Below are 18,531 nucleotides of genomic sequence, written 5' to 3' on the forward strand. Positions count from 1 at the left end.
CTTCCATGTAATACACTTGTTCAATCTAAAATGCCAATGCAAAAGGGTTGTCATTGCTCCAGGTTTGCGAAATATCAACACTGGCAAATCACTTATCCATCTTAATACAAAGCCTACTATTGTTTATGTTGAATTTATGGAAAAAAGAAATACTTTATTGACTTATTATAATCAGAGTACATGAACCTCTATTTATAATAGAGGAAGGTAGTAGAATCTAATTACAATTAAACTACCCTTGTCCTAATTACACCCAAACTCTAACACTTAAAGGTAAGTCTTATCATAATTAAATAACCCAAAATAAATAAAAGATTAACATGACTAAAACACCTTTAAACTAAAACTCTTTTGTGGGTCCATATCTTATGGGCTTGGGCTCATCCTCCAACACTTTTAGATATGTGGGTCTTCCTTGGTCGTGTGGGCTTGGGCCCATCTTCCAACACTCCCCCTCAAGCTAGGGGTGAGAGAACATCATGAACTCCCAACTTGCGGCAAATGATGTATAGAATCTTTTTGTATAAAATGGTAGTCCTCCATATCTTCCAACACTCCCCCTCACGTCGGTGCTCTCGTTCATGAGGCACAGCTGACATAAAATAAGTGAGAGTAAAATCACTTCAAGTCGTATGACATTGCTCCATTATCCAGTCAAATAACTCATGCTGGATATTCGACACACTCCTATCTTATGTAGGTAGTGTCGCTCCTATTAATGTAGGTAGTGGGTCTATACGTTGTTCAAAAGTGTAATAAAAAAACTCCTCCATCATCGTGTCCCTCCACAGGAGAACAACTCTCAAGTGGTAGGAGTTATAAATACCAATCCATGGGGGTATAAAATAGAGTTAGTAATAAACTCTTCCATCACAGTGAAATAACATAGATGTCCTTACGGGTAGTAGATATAGTAATAAGCTCCTCCATCACTGTGATGTAACATATACTGAGGCCACCTCTTCTTCAATAATAATGTCTCGTCCAAAGAGACATAATAGTTATAGCTGATTATAACACGACCATCTTCCAACACATATAACAGAAACCAAAATAATAAAACTTGTAGAAGGACCCCCGATATAAATATTTTTTCTTAGATGTAGAAGCTTCATATTTTGTGTTCCCCTTTTCTTGAATATTTTCGTCACATAAACTTATCCACAACATATCGAATAAAATACTTCTTTCTTGTACTTCTTCTACTTCTCCCCCTCAAGCTAGGAGGTAATAGCAGTGATCCCAGCTTGAACCAAATATCATAGATGCAGCAATAAGCCCAAATAACATAGATGTATATGTAAGCCCTCAAAGCAGGGAGAAGTGAGATATTTTCTTGAAATATCAACTCAAAAAGTGATGCAAAATAATGGGTTTAAATTCAGAGTTTTCAATGCAACAGAATACCAACATGACATTTGATTCTATTAATGCAAATATATATTTAAATATAGATCAGATTGACATGAAAATTTCTTTTTATGAAACTAGACTTAAATACCTTTCATCCAAGTATAACTTCATTTCATAAAATCTAATTATTAGAAGCTAAATAATCTGATAGATTTCAGTCTCTGTCATCTGGCCAAACTAAGTATTGTTTCTCCTTTAGTTTTCAGCATGACCATTGACTCTTCCAAGATCAATATCTTCTTATAAAAAGCTCAGATCGTGAATTGGTTGGATATGTAACAAAATAGACTTACAGTTATTTATTTTTATATATAATTTTACATATAAAGTCTCGTTCTTGATAGCATAAAATACCTTGGAAGTTGAAGTTTTCTACTGCTGCTTGAACCTTTTTTTTAATCTGATCTTTCTGCTTCAAATATAGATTTCTCTTTGTAGATAACTTCAATTGAAAATTGATTAAATAGGTAAGTATGTGGGCCTTCCTTAGTCATGTGGGCTTAAATACATTTTCTGTAGATCCATATCTTATGGGTTTGGGCCCATCTTTGCACACTTTTAGATATGTGGGCATTCCTTGGTCGTGTGAGTTTGAGCCCATCTTCCAACAGCTTATATCAAACCACATACACTTGAGTACATAAACAAAATTATTGCCCAAGTACCATAATTCAATTATATCCATTAAAATTCCATAATAATCAAGGTAATTATCTTCATAATACCTCTTTACAACTATGTCATTGTTTTGAGTCTTATGATTTGCCTTAAGTTGCTTTGTGTGGATGCACATGCCATTAACAGTACAAGATGAGTAGTTGCTACTTGATATAGGACTCTTCCAAGATGATAGATATCATTATTCACATCTAGTTGGCTACAAGCTACTAGAGTTTTGACCTGTAATAAATTAGATGATATCAGAAATATTTGATAAACCCATTGATCATGAGCTCATATAATTGATTGTCAGAACTAACCTTTTGTTAAAACAAACGAGAAATTCTTCTTCATGTCATTGGTCTAGGTTAGTTGTAGCCTATGTTTGTAAAACTTATCTGTATTCATTGTATAATAAAAATATTAAACTATTTTAAATCAGGTTCAATGATTAAACCTACAATAAGAACTCAACAAGTACTTACATGGTTATTGTTCATTCTCATCACAATTGTTAAGTACAACCTACAACATCTTGTCAACCAATTTCACGTCAAAGATCGATTCTTATTTTCCACTTAGTTCATGTGTGTGTGAAAAAACTATGAGTTTGTCCTTCTGGTGATCGACATCTCTATCATAATTTTGATATGTCAATTTAAACTTTATTTCAACACCATCTAAGTACAATGAGCAAAATGTGAAAGTTTCATTGTCAATATAAGCTTTTATAATTGAACCTTCAGAACAAACTCTATTCCATATATAGATATTTTTAATTTACGTAGGAACCTCTTAATCGGGTATATCCACTAATATTGTACCGCATCATACAATAGTGCTTCTTGGGGTAGATGAACTACTAGATGGACCATTATATAAAAAATTGATGGTAGAAATTTCAACTTACATAAGATCACCATGATGTCTTCTAATAATTTTTTCAATGCATAAACTCTTAAGTGTTTTTTAACACAACTCTCTGAAGAATAATCTCAGCTCAATCATTGGAGTAGTTACATTGTTTGATAGATAACTATGTAACCCTACCAAAATGTAATATTGCATCATTATATGCTAATCATGACTCTTTAAGCCTGATACGTTTGGAGGATCCACCCTGACACAATGTGATATATTTGAAGCAACTCTATCTGGGAACTTAATGTTATAGAACCATGTACTTTCTCTTGTTGAAACATTGTGTATGATATATGAGTCATTCATTTTACCACTTATATTTAGTCGTGTGCCCAAAATATTGTCACAAATATTTTTAATATGAATGACATCCAAATTATGTCTCAATCTCAACTTTGACCAATAATTCAACTAAAAAAATGTGCTTTTCTTATTCCAATTCAATTCATTAGCAGATCGTTTTACCATAAAGTGTAAGGGGGGGCTCCAACGATTGTCTCCCAATGTCATACCCAATTAACCGACGTAGAAGAGAAGATTGATGTTCAATCTACTATCAAACTTTATATCCTTTCATTGCATATCATCCATGCATAAAAAACTGATGGCCCATGTGACCTTTTTTTCCATGTTTCAATTGCACAGTCTATTTCACTTATACACGGACATACTAATTTTCCCTTAGTATTCCAACCTAAAAGTGATTCATAAGCCTGGAAATCATTTATGATCCAAAGAAATGTAGCATGTATTTTAAACACCTCTTTTTATGTACATTAAAAGTCCACATACATTCTGACCACAACTCTTTTAACTCATCCTCCAAGGGAAGTTAAAAAACTTCAATGTCATTGCCGAGAGACTTTAACCCTATAATTAATTTTGAAAGTTTAATCTTTAAGTTGTTCTACAGATAAAGAAATGCCCAGAGATGAAATGATTTCGGCTAAATTTTGAAATTTGAGGCCATATTTAAGTATATTGTGTTGGTGCAAATGTCTACACACTACATTGAGCTAAAAGTTCCAAAGTGAATCTCCTGACTAAAGAGAACTACTTACTATTTGTACCTGAAAGTGAACCTTATTAGAACTAATGAATTCTCCTAATACTTGTAATGCTATCAAAACTCAGATATCTACATTGTACATTTGAAACTGCACTCTTCTGCAACAACAAAAAAAAAAATAGTAGTAATAAAACTTTCATCCTGTGATTTCTTTACACTTGGTCACTGACAAACCTATCTTAGTAACACTACTATCATGAGATTTCAATCTGGTTCAACCTGCTGACCCAAATAGAATGCAAAATCATATGAAAAAGATCATATCTTATGGGTTTATGATGCCACAGAAAATGCCGTTGCACCATCTTGACACCTGTCTGCATAGAGATGTATCTTCTAAGTGGAATAGCTAGCAGGATATCCTTCAGTTTAGGTATATCCTTCTCAGCTACAATTACTGAAAACTTGCTCCAATCCAGAACATCACCAAGAGGTGGGACAAAATTATCTGCAATAATTACTGGGACGCACTCATAATAGATAGCCTCAGCAATCCTAGGACTGTTCACTTCATAACCCATTGGGCAAATGCAGAATTTGCTTGATTTCATGTGCTGTATATAAGACAATTTTCTAGAAACCCTGTTTGGAAGTGGTCCATAAATTCTCATGTCTGGGTCTTTATCACCCCAGTGCTCAAGAAGAACTGGTCGAACTCTGCCATGCATATTCCCAGCAAAGAAGGCTAGGATGGGACGCTGTGAGACTGGTTTTCCACGAATATCTCGGAGGGGCTTCTTTGGAGTTCTTATGGTTGTTTCTGGGAGAGATACGTCCTTATGAGCTTTGAAGATTCCTTCAGACACATCAGCATTGCACAGTGCTTTGATGGTGTTCATGCATAGCTCTTCGTGCTCTGTTAAAGTGTATGAACCCTAAACAAAAGATGTGGCGTGAGTAAGATAATCAGAGGCAGCAAATGTATTTGTGATCAGCATTTGTAATCAATCACAGTTATATATTGGGGACTGTCCCTCGTTATAGAGAAGCTCAATCAAATTTACTGAATAGAAGCCAAGCATTGGGCAGGACTGACACAAACACTGGTTGCAGAATTACATACCCAATCATGGCAAGCAACTAAAAAATGATCTGACCCTCTTGTGCGATTCCAGAAAGGATACTTGGCAGCAATTCGATTCACATAGTCCTTCAGGAAGAGAGATAGTGGTCGCATATTATGAGAATTCTGTACATAAAGTGCAAGCTGCAGCTGACGTGCACTATAAGGCAAGTAGAACAAGTGCGCCTTGTTTGGATCTCTCACTACAAAATGCCGATTTTCCTCCATCGATTTCATGAACCATCCTTCTGAAGCATAAATACCTCTGAGATGTGGTGTATGGAAAATTGGTTGCTTTCCATCAGGGTAAATGTAAACCTTAAGTATCCCTTCCATCAATTCATAGCTCCTGAGAGTTTCAAGAACTGTGATATATAAGGAGAAAAAAAGAAAAGGTATTGTAGGAGAAGTGACAACTTTTGGACAAGAAGCATCCATAGCTACATGCTCGTATCCATAAAGACTCACCGTTTGAAAACTGAAATGTTCCGAAAGATAGGGGCGTATAGATCAGGATCATCAGTTAGAATAGGGACATCTAGTATCTGTTTCTTTGCATATAGAAGCGCCTGATCAGGTTTCAGAGCTATTGCTGGTACCTACAAGAACACCAAGAAAAGAGCATAAGGACACTTCTAGATCACAATAGTCTCGACATTAACACTAATCTAAACAATACCTCTATATATGAACTAGTATCCTCATCTTCACCTGGAATACTTTGGGTTGATTGATCTTTAGCAACATCCTTTTTGCGGTTTCTTCTCCGCCTTTTTCTACGAGATGTTTTTCTTCCAGAAACTCTGACAGTTCCTCCCTTTTCTGGCGCAATTACACTTGAAGCACTAATATTGGGTTTACTGTAAGGAAATGAAACTAAAGAAAACTGCTCAAGCACCAGCTGAGGTGACTGAAACTCCACCTGAATTGTTCCGTTAAGGGTCTTGTACGAAGAAATAGCCACAGGAGGTGAAAGGAACCAGATAGTCAATGGATAAGGTATCAAACAAGTCAGCAGCAGAGCTCCTGCTGTTGTAAGCATGGACAACAAGAAGATCAGTTTCCAACAATCATATCCGAAGTCTCCACAGATTTGTCTTAAACCCCTCCCCAACCAGTGAGGAGCCACTATATAAAAGCCTTTCATCTCCTTAAAAATATTATAGTTAAGCAGAACTCAGAATCATGTCATTGAAACAATTTATCAATCTTCCAACTGCTCCAATCCAGTGATTGTCAAAGAACAATACCTGAGATGAGCAATGAAATTTGTCACCTTGACTGTTATAATATGGAAGTTAATGGACCGTGAAATCGTTAGGGAAACAGCCAAGAGGACCTAAAACTCGTATCGACTACTAGCAATAAATTGCTCACCCAGCAAGATGACATATGACCAATGGAACTATACACGACCCTTCACTTGATAAAACTAACTCCAGGAAGAATCAACTTTGAAAGATCTCATTACATCTAAAACCTCAAACAGAAACAGGTAATATTAGGATCCAAATAGTTCGTGAGAAATGCACTGTGAAACCAGAAATGGAACCATTTATACCCTGTACAAAATTACAGACTTTCGGACAGTTAATTTCCAATAGAGATTTTTTTTTAAACATCACTCGTTGTCAACTTTCAATACCATTAGGTCGAATACGAATATAAAATGTAAACAGAAATCACAAACAGTCAGAGCAGCACGAATGCAGAAAAAAAGACCGAGGAAAGTAAGAAATGAAAGCATTACTACAAGCCAAAAATGATTCTAACATTCACGTAACGAGCAGAACGCAGTAGCACTTGAACGAGGATCAAGTTTTTTGCGAAATGAAAGATTAAAGAAAGCAGAAAACGTCATACCTCGGCGGGGGAAGTCGGATGAAAACGAGAGGAATCCTGAATACGATATCTAAGAACGAGTTGTTTCCACATAAAAGTTTTCAATTTGAAGAGGAAACGAAGAAGAATTTTCTATGAATAGAATGTAAGATCTGAAATGGGAGCGACGAAGAGAAAGAGAAAAAGAAGAAATGGAAACCACAAAATTCCCGGGAGTGGGAAAGGAACAACCCCGCGCTCGAACGGAAAAAAATGCGGGTTAACGACAGGAAGGTAACGGTTAGATCACACATGGGGAGATCCAACCTTCTTATTACCGTAAAATTTCAATAGAAATACAAATCTGCCACTTCTTTCCATAGAACAGATGACACATAAATTTGGTTGACGACGGTACCCTTATAAGGGTAAGAGAGTAATTTCATATTATAAAATATTATTTACACCGACATCATCACTCCCCTTCGTTTGTTTAGTTCCTATTTGTTCTTTAAGGACAAGGTTAATTCTATAGATTATGTTCATGCATAATGACCAATGGTACTTGTGGAAGCAATTACATATGAAGTACAAATAGGATTTTGAGGTGGTATAATCCATTTGCAGATTGCTAATCCACCCTCAAGATGTTTAAGCACAATGAGGATCCGCTAAGCATGGGTTGCCCTATGACATCTACAACAAATCCTGTAAGACCAACGATAATGCTACCCACACAGGGACTTACATCACTCAATTGACCATAATGACCAACTTACGATAACACTCCTTTACTTGGAGTTACAATTGCTAACTAGGCACATTAGCTTTGACCCACAAAAGAATTTTCTAGCAACTCACTAAATTACACTAGCCTAGCCCTGCATAGAGATTTTCAATAGTTCTCTAAGTACCCCAACCTAGACCCACAATGGGATTTTCAGTATCACCTACCTATACAAAGAGTCTTATAGCTCATATAGTAACAAACACAATTTTCTAGCTTTACTCGGTCACAACACCTTTTCTCAAACCATTTTGGGGCGAGAACGGTTTTACCTACTCAAGGCTTGACCTAGTTGCAATGACTACTTGCTTAAAATATAACCTAGTGTAAATCAGACTCTTAATAGTCAAATTTTAACAACTAAATGCAAACAAATAGGTACTTAAATCTTAAGTATTTATCCAATATAATCAACAGCTTAAAATAGTCCTTAATAACTTGATTTTAAAATGAAGACAACTCATAATAGTCCTTAATAACTTGATTTTAAAATGAAGACAACTCATAATAGTCCTTACTGACTTGATTTGGAAATATAGGCAACTCAAGATGTCTTAATTTGAAAAATATTTGCTCAACGTAAATTAGGGATTGACTTTGAAGTTGAGGAATGCCACACAATGCAATTGAATGTAACAATTGATTTCAAAATGTTCCTCACGAATAGTAATATGAACTTTAGTGAATGATTTCAAAGTGTACTAAGCACTAATTCACTTCACTTGACCATGTATGATGGATATATCTCAAAAGTATGTATGTAAATATTTAGATTTGAAATTTTATCCCCAAATCTCAATATTTAGTAAGAACCCTTTCAAGTGCCCCCAATAAAATAAAATATAAGCATGTATTGAATATTATCAATCACACAAGTACTTACAATATAATTGTTGAATCAAAAAGACTTAGCTCAATGAAGAAACAATCAAATCTGATCTCAAATCATGAGTGAGGTCTTTCACTTTAGGGAGATAGAAATCTCATTTATTGTTCTTGTTGAACATATTGATAGGTCACTTACAATATTTGGAGACCTACAACTACAAGATATGAGTTTGATATTCAAGAAACTTGAACAAACCTATTCACCCTCTTTTAGGTTTATTCCTCACTGCTTACAAGGTTTAGGGTTTGAGAGAAGAGAGTGGAAGAAGAGAAGAGAGAAAGACATCAAGAGAGAAGAAAGAGCTCGTGTGAATCAAAGAGAAGTGAGAAAAGGGAGAAATCAGTGCATATCCCTTTAACCCTCCCCCTTACTTATTATTTATAGATGTGAGGGCTTGTAATCCTCATACTTGAGTAAAAGAAAGAACATCAACTTATACATAATTGCATCACATGGCACTTATTCACTTAATTACTTATAATGCCCCTATTTTCTTTAACATAATACTCTATAATAGTTGTTTACTTTGTTTCTTATTAGAAGATTTATTATCTATGTAATTGGGACATGGAGCGTTTAATTTTACTCTAATTCAATGTGTGTTTTTTTCATTATAAATAGAGCACTACTATATTTATATTACAATTATTCAATGAATTTTTCTCTTCAAAAATTTCAAGAGTGGACAAGTATTAAGGTAAATAAATTATAAAAAAAATAAATAGATTTATATCTATTCAGTTTATTGTTATGATTTCAAAGTTGAGTTTTTTTATAGAATGTTTACATCTACAGACAACTTTTGTAACTAAGTTATATTTTAATTTGAATATTTTAAAAGTGAAGCAAATAGTTGAAAGGTATTTTAACTTTTTATCTCCATATCATGCACTATCCTTTGATTTAAACATATAAGCTTTTTACAATATATAGGTTTTGTTCACTACTACTACTTAAAACTACAATCGTCATTGAAAAACAAAAAAACAACTAGTCCAATTTAGAGAGTGTTGAAACTAAGGATTCTATGATGTATAATCACAGTAGAAGAAAAATAACGGGTGAGAAGAAGAATAAGAGTGGTGGAGAAAAGGTTTTTAGGAGGAGAAGAGGAAGAGTTGCGAATTTGGAGAAAATAGGAGGAAAATCAGGGTAATGGACTTAGTCCAAACCCTCCCCCTAAGTTTATTTATAGATATCAAAAGTACTAATATTACAAGAATACCCTTCACCCTAATAATAGTGAATAAGAGACATAAATCATAAACTAATTACATCAATGCCATTTTTATGAGATGACTCTTTATTTATGATCATGCCACCAATGTGTGAGCTTGTGGGCCTGCTCCTTGGTCTTGTGGGTTTAAACCCATCTTTTACACACTTGAACGTGTGGGCCTTCCTTGGTCATGTGGGTTTGGGCCCATCTTCCAACACTCCCCCCTCAAGTCAAGGTGAGAGAACATCATAAACGCCCAACTTGCTGCAAATGGTGTATAGGATATTCCCATATAAAATGGCAGTCCATCGTATCTTCCAACACACTCCCTCAAGATGGTGGTTTGTTTGTTTTTTACCAAGAGACTGAGCTAGCATAATATAAGAGGGAGTCAAAGCACTCCTAGTCGTAAGATATCGTTTCATACTCCAGTTAAATGGTCATAGTCAAAAATACTTTCCGCTCAATTTTCTAGGCGGAAAAGTAGCTCTACTATGGGCAGAGAGTCTACCCGCTTTCTCAGGGTAGCTCAAAAAAATACATCTTGGGTGAATAATAGACTTGAATCATGCTTGATGTTAGGCACACTTCAATCCTCTATAAGTAGTGGGTCTATAGGCATTGCTCAGAAACGTAGTAATAAGCTCTTCCATCACGGTGTCCTAATATAGGGCACCGACTCTCAAATGGGAGTAAAAATACCAAATAAGAGGGGTAAAGGGTAATTACCATAAAATAATATTATGGGGCCACCATGTGTTTTCTTCTTCATCCAAATAACCAATACTGACAACAATCAGCAATCGAAAAGTCTTTCTTCAATAATAATGTCTCAATCAAAGAGACACAATAACAGTAGATAAAATGGGCCTAGACCCAAATAACATGTACCAAATAGGCAGTTTTATAGCAATGGATAACCAGTAGGTAATAAAAGTCCTTAAGAGCAATAAGAATTCATAAAATAATCTAGAGCAAGTTCATCCTTGAAAAAGGAAGTTATGCACCAGTAATAAGTTGAGGATAATCCAAGGTAATAATCCAAAGTCAAGCAGGTAGCAGATAGTGGATAGTAGCTTTGATAGTGAGTGCGTGAGTCAAGCCGAGTATAGACTGCCAATAATAAGTTGAACCAAGTGATGTTTGATAATCAATAAATTAAACAATCTCTAATGGGTTCATCCTTCATACTTCTCCTTCTATTCTCCCCCTCAAGCTGGGAGATAATGTCAATGCTCCTAGCTTGAAGTTAACAAATATTTTGCAAGCTCAAGTACTAATCCACCTCTTGTATATTCAAGTAAGATAAGGCCAGTATCAACAACTTCACTGGCTCAAATATTGTAAACCAAGTAACTCAAATCAAGCAAAATATTTCAATCTTTTCTTGCCTTATTTTTTAGCCAATAATACCAAATCAAATTCTTTGTAATCTTTCAAAATACCAATAAAAGCTCACAAAATTTGTGGTTGGAAAAATCTTTTAAAATATGATAATTTTCCCCTTCAATTGGTGGTAGCTTAGCAATCAAAGAAGACACATCTCCTTGCCTTTTTTTCTTAAAATTTTTAGGCAAGGTAATCTTTGACAAATAAATCAAGGAAAGTTTCTGAAAATAAGATGATCTTCTAAAGATTCTTTCCAGATATTGTTAGTTAACAAACAGAAACTTTCCAAGGGTAGATCATGAGATACTTTCCTATTATTGTTGATCAATAATAGCATTATTTCGAGATTGATATCTCCATCTAAAAAACTCAAAATAAGAATCGGTTTAATAGGTAAGAAAATAAATTTATGAATCTTTCTTTTGATATATAATTCTCTATATAAAGTTTCGTTCTTGATGTCATAAAACGGCTCGCAAGTTTAAGTTTTCTAGTATTGCATGAAACTTTTTTGTTGATCGACCTTTGCTATTTCAGATGTCTATTTCTTTTTCTAGTAAAATCTTATCTCAACAATTCTATTTGATTTGGAAAATAGACTCAAATATCTTTCCAATGATATATAGTTTTCTATATGAAAGATATGGTACGAGAGATAAAAAACCAATAAAAACATAATTGGAAAAGAACACTAAAGAAAAAAGGAGAAACTCCTCTTGTTTTTTCTTGTTTTTTCTTCTTCTTCTTCTTCCTCCCCTTCTTCTCTGTCTTCTACACATTTTCCATCTCAGATCTTTCCTTGCTCTGATACCATGTTAAAACTTAAGATTTCATGATGTATAATTGCAGTAGAAGAGTAAGGAGTGAAAAGAAGAATAAAAATTGTGGGGAGAAGGTTTTAGGAGGAGATGAAGAAGAGTGACGAATTTGGAGAAAAGAGGATGAAGATTAGGGTAATGGACTTAATCCAAACTCTTCCCCTTAAGATGTATTTATAGATATCAAAAGTATTAATATTACAAGAATACCCTTCACCCTATTAAGAGTGAATAAGAGACATAAATCATAAATTAATTACATCAATACCATATTTATGAGATGATTCTTTATTTACCATCATGTCACCAATGTGTGAGCCCGTGGGCCTTCTCCTTGGTCTTGTGGGCTTAAACACATCTCCCACATACTTGGACATGTGGGTCTTCCTTAGTCTTGTGGGTTTGAGCTCATCTTCCACACACTTCGATACGTGGGCCTTCCTTGGTCGTGTGGGTTTGGGCTCATCTTCCAACAAAGAGAAAATAGAAAAAGGTTGTAAAAATGTATTCTATTGTATCATATGTCAAAAGATAAAATTACTAAAATTTATCTATTAATACTAATATTTTTTTATTTTACTTAAGTAAATTTACTATTTTATAAACTATCATAGGTACATACTACGACTTATGGTTCAAGAATTTTATTGGAAGTACGGATCTAATTGTTTTTTTATGAAGAAGTCAAGTTCCTAATTTAAATTTTCAGACATTTTTATAGGAGAAACAGAGGAAACCAGAAATTACATAACCTAAGTTTGATGGCTGATCTATGGCAGCTTCTGCTCAATTAAGAACAGAAACAGTGCGCAGAGACAGAGACAGAGACAAGACAAGCAGCAAGAACCAACAAAACACAGAAACTTTATCTACACTTTTATTGAAGCCGTGACTCCCAATTATCTGAGTCTTCTGAACTCATTTAAACCCAGCCATTAAAACCGCTCTAAGCATAGTCTTCTGCTGCGGGGAGGGGAGCGTAGGATCCGATGAAGATGTCGCCGTACACAAGGCCGGCGAGTCCACCACCGATGAGCGGACCAACCCAGTAAATCCAGTTCTGGGAAAAATCTCCGCTGGCAACAGCAGGGCCGAAGGAGCGGGCTGGGTTCATGGAGCCACCGCTGAAGGGACCGGCGGCGAGGATGTTGGCACCCACGACGAAACCAATTGCAATGGGAGCGATGGTTCCCAAAGAACCCTTCTTGGGATCTGCTGCGGTGGCGTAGACGGTGTAGACGAGTGCGAAGGTGATGATGATTTCCATCACCACACCCTCGAAGCCGTTCATTCCCGCTGCGACCGCGTGAGTTGGGATCGGCTGTCAAAAGAAAAACATACCCATTAGATCGTTTAATTCTCATTTACTTTGTGAAATTATAGCACTACTTTCGATTAAATACCTCGCCGCTGGTGACAAACTTCAAGAGGAAGCAAGCGACGATGGAGCCAAGACACTGCGCGACCCAGTAGAGGAAGCCGGTGAGGAGGGTGATGTTGCCTCCGATGGCCAATCCGAATGTCACCGCAGGGTTTAGGTGGCCGCCGGAGATGTTGGCAGCGACGGAGACACCGACGAACAAGGCAAAGGCATGGGCGACGGCGACGGCCACTAGACCGGCGGCGTCGAGTGGAGCACCGGCGGTCAGCTTACCTGTACATTGATCATGAGTTAGCAAGAACGTCCAATTCAACTACTACGTACTATCATGCTTCATCCATTGAACCTCAGCGAAACTCTAACGAGATACGCCGGTTAATACTTACTGAAGGCAATGGCGGAGCCGACGCCGGCGAAGACGAAGAGAAGGGTGGCGATGAACTCCGCCAGGTACGCCTTCAGAGACCCAACATTGAAGGAATCCCCAATGCTACCAAAAGAGATCTTCACCATTCTTACAATAGAAGTCAAGCGCCCTACGCGCACACACACACTCTCTCTCTCTCTCTCTCTCTCTCTCTCTCTCTATTGGTGGTGCTCCGAGCACGCCGAGGCTGTCTGATACGAATCCAAAAGCAATAGAGCTCGAAGCTTTTATAATGGCATCTCCGGCCACGACGTGGAGTGGTGGTCCTAGACAGCACCGTCCAATGGGACCCCCTCCTGCTAACGAGAAAGAGACATTTCAGAGCGAAACGCAATGATTGGTTAGCCGCCCACCGCCCTAATTGGATTTTATTAGGAATGATGGAGACAACGACAAGTCCATAATCAGTAATTAATAGTCGACCAAACATGGGGGAATTTTGTTAATCAGTAAAAAAGTCCAAAATTGGTAACCACTCCCTAATCATTTCATAATTACCCTCTTTTCAACTTTATATTAAGTGACGTGACTTGATTTGCTTTTGGTTTTTTCCTTGGAAATATATGAATTTTATTATTAGTTATAATAAGAGGAATATACTTTATTGAATGATTCTAGTTCAAATGCGGGTTACTCTCCGATCAAGTTGGAATGAATTCCCCAAGTATTACCTAGTTCATTAAATAAATGGGTTATTAGTGTAAAATGACTTACTTGGAAAGTGAGTCACCTCGGCAAAAATCAAGGATTTTAGATTCTCACCTACTTTGCGAATCAATCAATTGAAGCATATTGCTCCTCCCCCCGCGATCCTTCAGCCAATTGTTTTTCTCTCTGCCCCCCTCCCCGTCGATCTTCCTCCGATGCAGAACACGAGAGGCGAGCATTTGTCGCAGAGCCTCTCAGCCTCTCGGTTTCTCTTCTCTCTCGACATACCATCGAAGTGCCGCCTCCGTTTTCATTTCCCATTGGCTCGTCGCCATTGCCTATTGGCCCACCGCTGAGGAAGACGACGCGCGCTGCAGAAGACGATAGTTTTATTTTTCCTAAAAGTTAAGAAAAATTAAACCATCATCATAAAAATCACTAATTTATAATTTTTATTTATAAAATAATTATTTTTACTTATTTAATATATTTATTTTATAATTATTATATTAAATTAGTGATTTAATAGTCATAATTCAAATATTGCTAAAATAAATATTTGATAAATTATTTTGGTTTAATTATCCCTTTGCCATAATTAATTAAACCAATGGTTTTAAATTTTGTGACAATATATTATTAACTAATAATACATAAAAAAATATTATGTTATTGATAAATATATATATTTTTTATTATATTAATTTTGTTATTATTTTACTACATTAGTGATTTTTAATATTAAAACATATCTTATGTTATTAAAAAATTATTTATTTATTTATTATAATCTCTTATATTATTTTTATTTATTTATTTATTTTTAATAATTTATTCTAGTCACACGTAATTATTGTATTAAATTATAATAAACTATAATCATTAAGTAACATAATATAGTTTTTCATTAATTAGGATATTAATATATTCTAATACTACACGTTAAATCACTTATAAGTGTAGTAATAATGTTTATTTTGGTTAATTATATGTTTAGGTATATGTTCTATTTAAGTATATTATAAAAAGTTACTCATTCTCTTCTTTATATCATACTTTTCATTTGGGGGCACTAGCACTGGAATCTATCTAGTGTACTTGAACTCGTCTACACTAACACCAAAAGATGAGTTGAAGTTGAATCAATTCATTTAAGTTCAATTCAATTATTCACTTCAATTTAAGTTCATTGTGATTAACCCCCCCCCCCCCCCCCCAAATGAAAATTGATGTATTTTTAAATAAATAATAAATAAATTTATAAACTTATAATGGTAATTAATTACAAAAAAGACTTCATTTGAGGTAACTTGTTGAAACCAATTTTCTTGATAACACTTTTGTTTTGAAAAAAATGTTTTTATATAATTTTAATTGGAAATTTTATTCGATGACACGATAGATTAATTTCGCCCCATGACACATGATATGTCTCACCAATACTCGTTCATGTATAGTTTCACGATATGATTAATCCGTGGGTGAATTTACAAATGGTTTCATGACATGTCTAGTTGGGAATATTTGGAAAATTGAAAAAATTTCTATAGTTTTAATTAAATATATTGGGGCCTTTTTTTACTTATATTAAATAAAATAGGTCTAGATCAATATTATTATGTACATTATTCCAATAGTGAAGTTAAATTTATAATTTTAATGTATGCCCACATGTGTGTAAGTAAAAATATTGATCATAGATATGAGATGTAGTTTAAAATAATAATATTAAATATAATATAATTTAATAATTAATTATTAAATTTAAATATTTACATTTTTGTCTATTATATATAGGTCGTATGATGGATTTATATATTATATTTAATTTTTAATATTTATCCATTTTATCTTCCATCTCATTTCCTCCTAGCAATTGAGTAAATAAATCCGCAACAAAATACCCTTTTAATTGTTTTGAATAAATCTTGTAATTGAACACATTTTTCATAATTGAAACCAATAACAAAATAACTCTTATCTATTCTGACTCAAGCAAATAAATAGAGAATGAAATGCTTTTTTACAACTTTTAAAATAAAGCATGTAGTCGAATACATTGTGGGTAATTGAGACTGGTAAGAAAACTGACCCTTATTATTCTAATTCTTATGTGCTTACATCTCCATCCAAAAGCAATGAAGATAAGCTTGAAAAGTTGGAGAAAAATATTTGCCATTAAAAATAATAAAAGGGCTCCAAGATTAGCGGACCTATTTTTTTTAAAGTGGCTTGAACTGGTTGGGACGTCTTTTTGTGGCTTGGTTGTCCACCTTGTCATGCTTAGAACAAGCTAATTATATATCAATTTTTATTTAGCTAAGGGCATGTTAGTGCACCCTCAGAAAGTGAAAGTGATTTCATTCTCACTTACCCCAAAGCGTTAGTGCATGTACACGAGTGTAAAACAAGTGAAAGTGACTTCCGACCCTAAACTCGATTCATTCACTTTCACTTACTCACGCTAAGCTCTCTATGTCCACCATGCTCTCGATGTTCTCTCCATTCTCTTCTCTCTTGACACTCTTTGTTTCCTAAGCCTCATCTCTTTTGTCTCTTGCTCTCTATTGGCTCATCGTGCTGCGTCCTCTTGCCATCTCGTCGAACCCTCTCGTAAAACCCTCTCGTTGTCTGAACCATTTTCCCCTTTCAATTCATATGAAGTATTTTTAAATAAATTATTTTTTTATGACTTTAAAATATTAACCTAAATACCTTCAATCAGAGTCTTTTTATTTTTTATTTTTTATAATTAATTAAATTAATAAATTTATTTTACTTCTTAATTATATTATTAATCTATACTACACTAAAATCTATCTTATGTTATTAAAAAATATCATATTTATTTATTTATTATATTCATTTCTATTAATGCTATATTAAATTACTAATTTAAGAGTGATAATTAAGATATTATAAAAGTAAGAATTTGATGAAGTATCTAGACATTATAAAAGTAAATATTTGTGTTTCAATATTCTATATTTATAATTAATTAATTTAAAAAATTAATATTAACTCATAATTATTGTATTAATTTAGATTAAACTACAATCTATCTTAATTTATTAATAAAATACCCTACTTAATTATTTATTATATTAATATATTTTAAAATTACATTAAATTACTTATTATAAAAGTAACCATTGTTTAGGTTTATTAGATTTGTTAGGTATATTATAAAATGTAACTCATTCTTTTGTTTTCATTACATTTTCCATTTCTCTCACTAACACGAGAAAGTACTTTCTAGTGCACTTTACATTGAACAAACTAACACGAAAAAGTAATTCACTTTTACTTTCCTTTTCCCCTTCCCCCTTTAAGTGCACTAACCCCCCTAACTTAGTGGTGGTCTATGATTTATACTTAACAATCAGTACTCTCTTGAAGCATTACCCAATCAATTAACTTCAGCCAAATCTTGCACACTGAATGGAGCATGAAATTATTTTTTTGTCGGATAAGAGTAGAATATAAAAATAATTATTAATTTTTAAAAAATAATAATTTTGTTTCCTTTGTTCTCATTAAATTTATAAATCAACTTTAAAATACACCATATAAGAAGAAGACCCATGAGTGACATTTAAGATAGGGATTAAAAAACTTGTCTGCTTCTTATATATCCATTGGGTTTTTTCCCTCAAACCATATGTGTCGAGGGGGTCAGGAAAAACCTATCCCACCAAAATCAGATCAAATTGAATTTTCAGATTTGGATATAATATTTGATGAAAAAATATTCCCTTAAAAAGCATTGGACCGATTCAGATTGAAAAGAGTAGATAAAATGGTACTACTTTTCAAACATGGACGAGTATTCATTCCCATATTATAGTGAAATTAATTTTAAAATATAATCAAATTCCCTTAATATCAAGGACACTTGTACACATCGATAATCTTTTAAACTTTTAAATAAAATCATTTCTAAAAAATTTTAATTAAAATCATTTCTAAAAACTTTTAGACTGTGTTTAGAATACAAGAGATGGAGAGAGAGAGAAAAAGGAACAA

General features: G+C 34.2%; 3 protein-coding genes across 3 annotated transcripts; 1 reads left to right on the forward strand and 2 right to left on the reverse strand.

Moving 5' to 3' along the window:
* Nucleotides 1-4,299: 4,299 nt before the first annotated feature.
* Nucleotides 4,300-4,540, forward strand: LOC137949074 (uncharacterized). The gene is made up of 2 exons (XM_068795346.1): nucleotides 4,300-4,378; nucleotides 4,413-4,540. The coding sequence occupies exons 1-2, from the start codon at nucleotides 4,300-4,302 to the stop codon at nucleotides 4,538-4,540; spliced, it is 207 nt and encodes a 68-aa protein (XP_068651447.1).
* Nucleotides 4,541-5,063: 523 nt separating this feature from the next.
* Nucleotides 5,064-6,168, reverse strand: LOC137947593 (probable glycosyltransferase At5g03795). The gene is made up of 3 exons (XM_068793401.1): nucleotides 5,806-6,168; nucleotides 5,595-5,725; nucleotides 5,064-5,475 (listed from the first exon to the last, which is right to left on the reverse strand). The coding sequence occupies exons 1-3, from the start codon at nucleotides 6,166-6,168 to the stop codon at nucleotides 5,064-5,066; spliced, it is 906 nt and encodes a 301-aa protein (XP_068649502.1).
* A 6,574-nt stretch (nucleotides 6,169-12,742) lies between these two features.
* On the reverse strand, nucleotides 12,743-14,043 carry LOC137948039 (probable aquaporin TIP-type RB7-18C). The gene is made up of 3 exons (XM_068793956.1): nucleotides 13,817-14,043; nucleotides 13,453-13,703; nucleotides 12,743-13,370 (listed from the first exon to the last, which is right to left on the reverse strand). Exons 1-3 carry the CDS (start codon nucleotides 13,941-13,943, stop codon nucleotides 12,996-12,998), a joined length of 753 nt encoding a protein of 250 aa, XP_068650057.1. The 5' UTR covers nucleotides 13,944-14,043; the 3' UTR covers nucleotides 12,743-12,995.
* Between the last annotated feature and the right edge of the window lie 4,488 nt (nucleotides 14,044-18,531).

This window comes from Aristolochia californica, unplaced genomic scaffold, assembly GCF_029961685.1.
Source record: "Aristolochia californica isolate CCGP_79_NKW_82.1479 unplaced genomic scaffold, dmAriCali1.0.hap1 SCAF_13, whole genome shotgun sequence".
NCBI classification, from domain to species: Eukaryota; Viridiplantae; Streptophyta; class Magnoliopsida; order Piperales; family Aristolochiaceae; genus Aristolochia; species Aristolochia californica.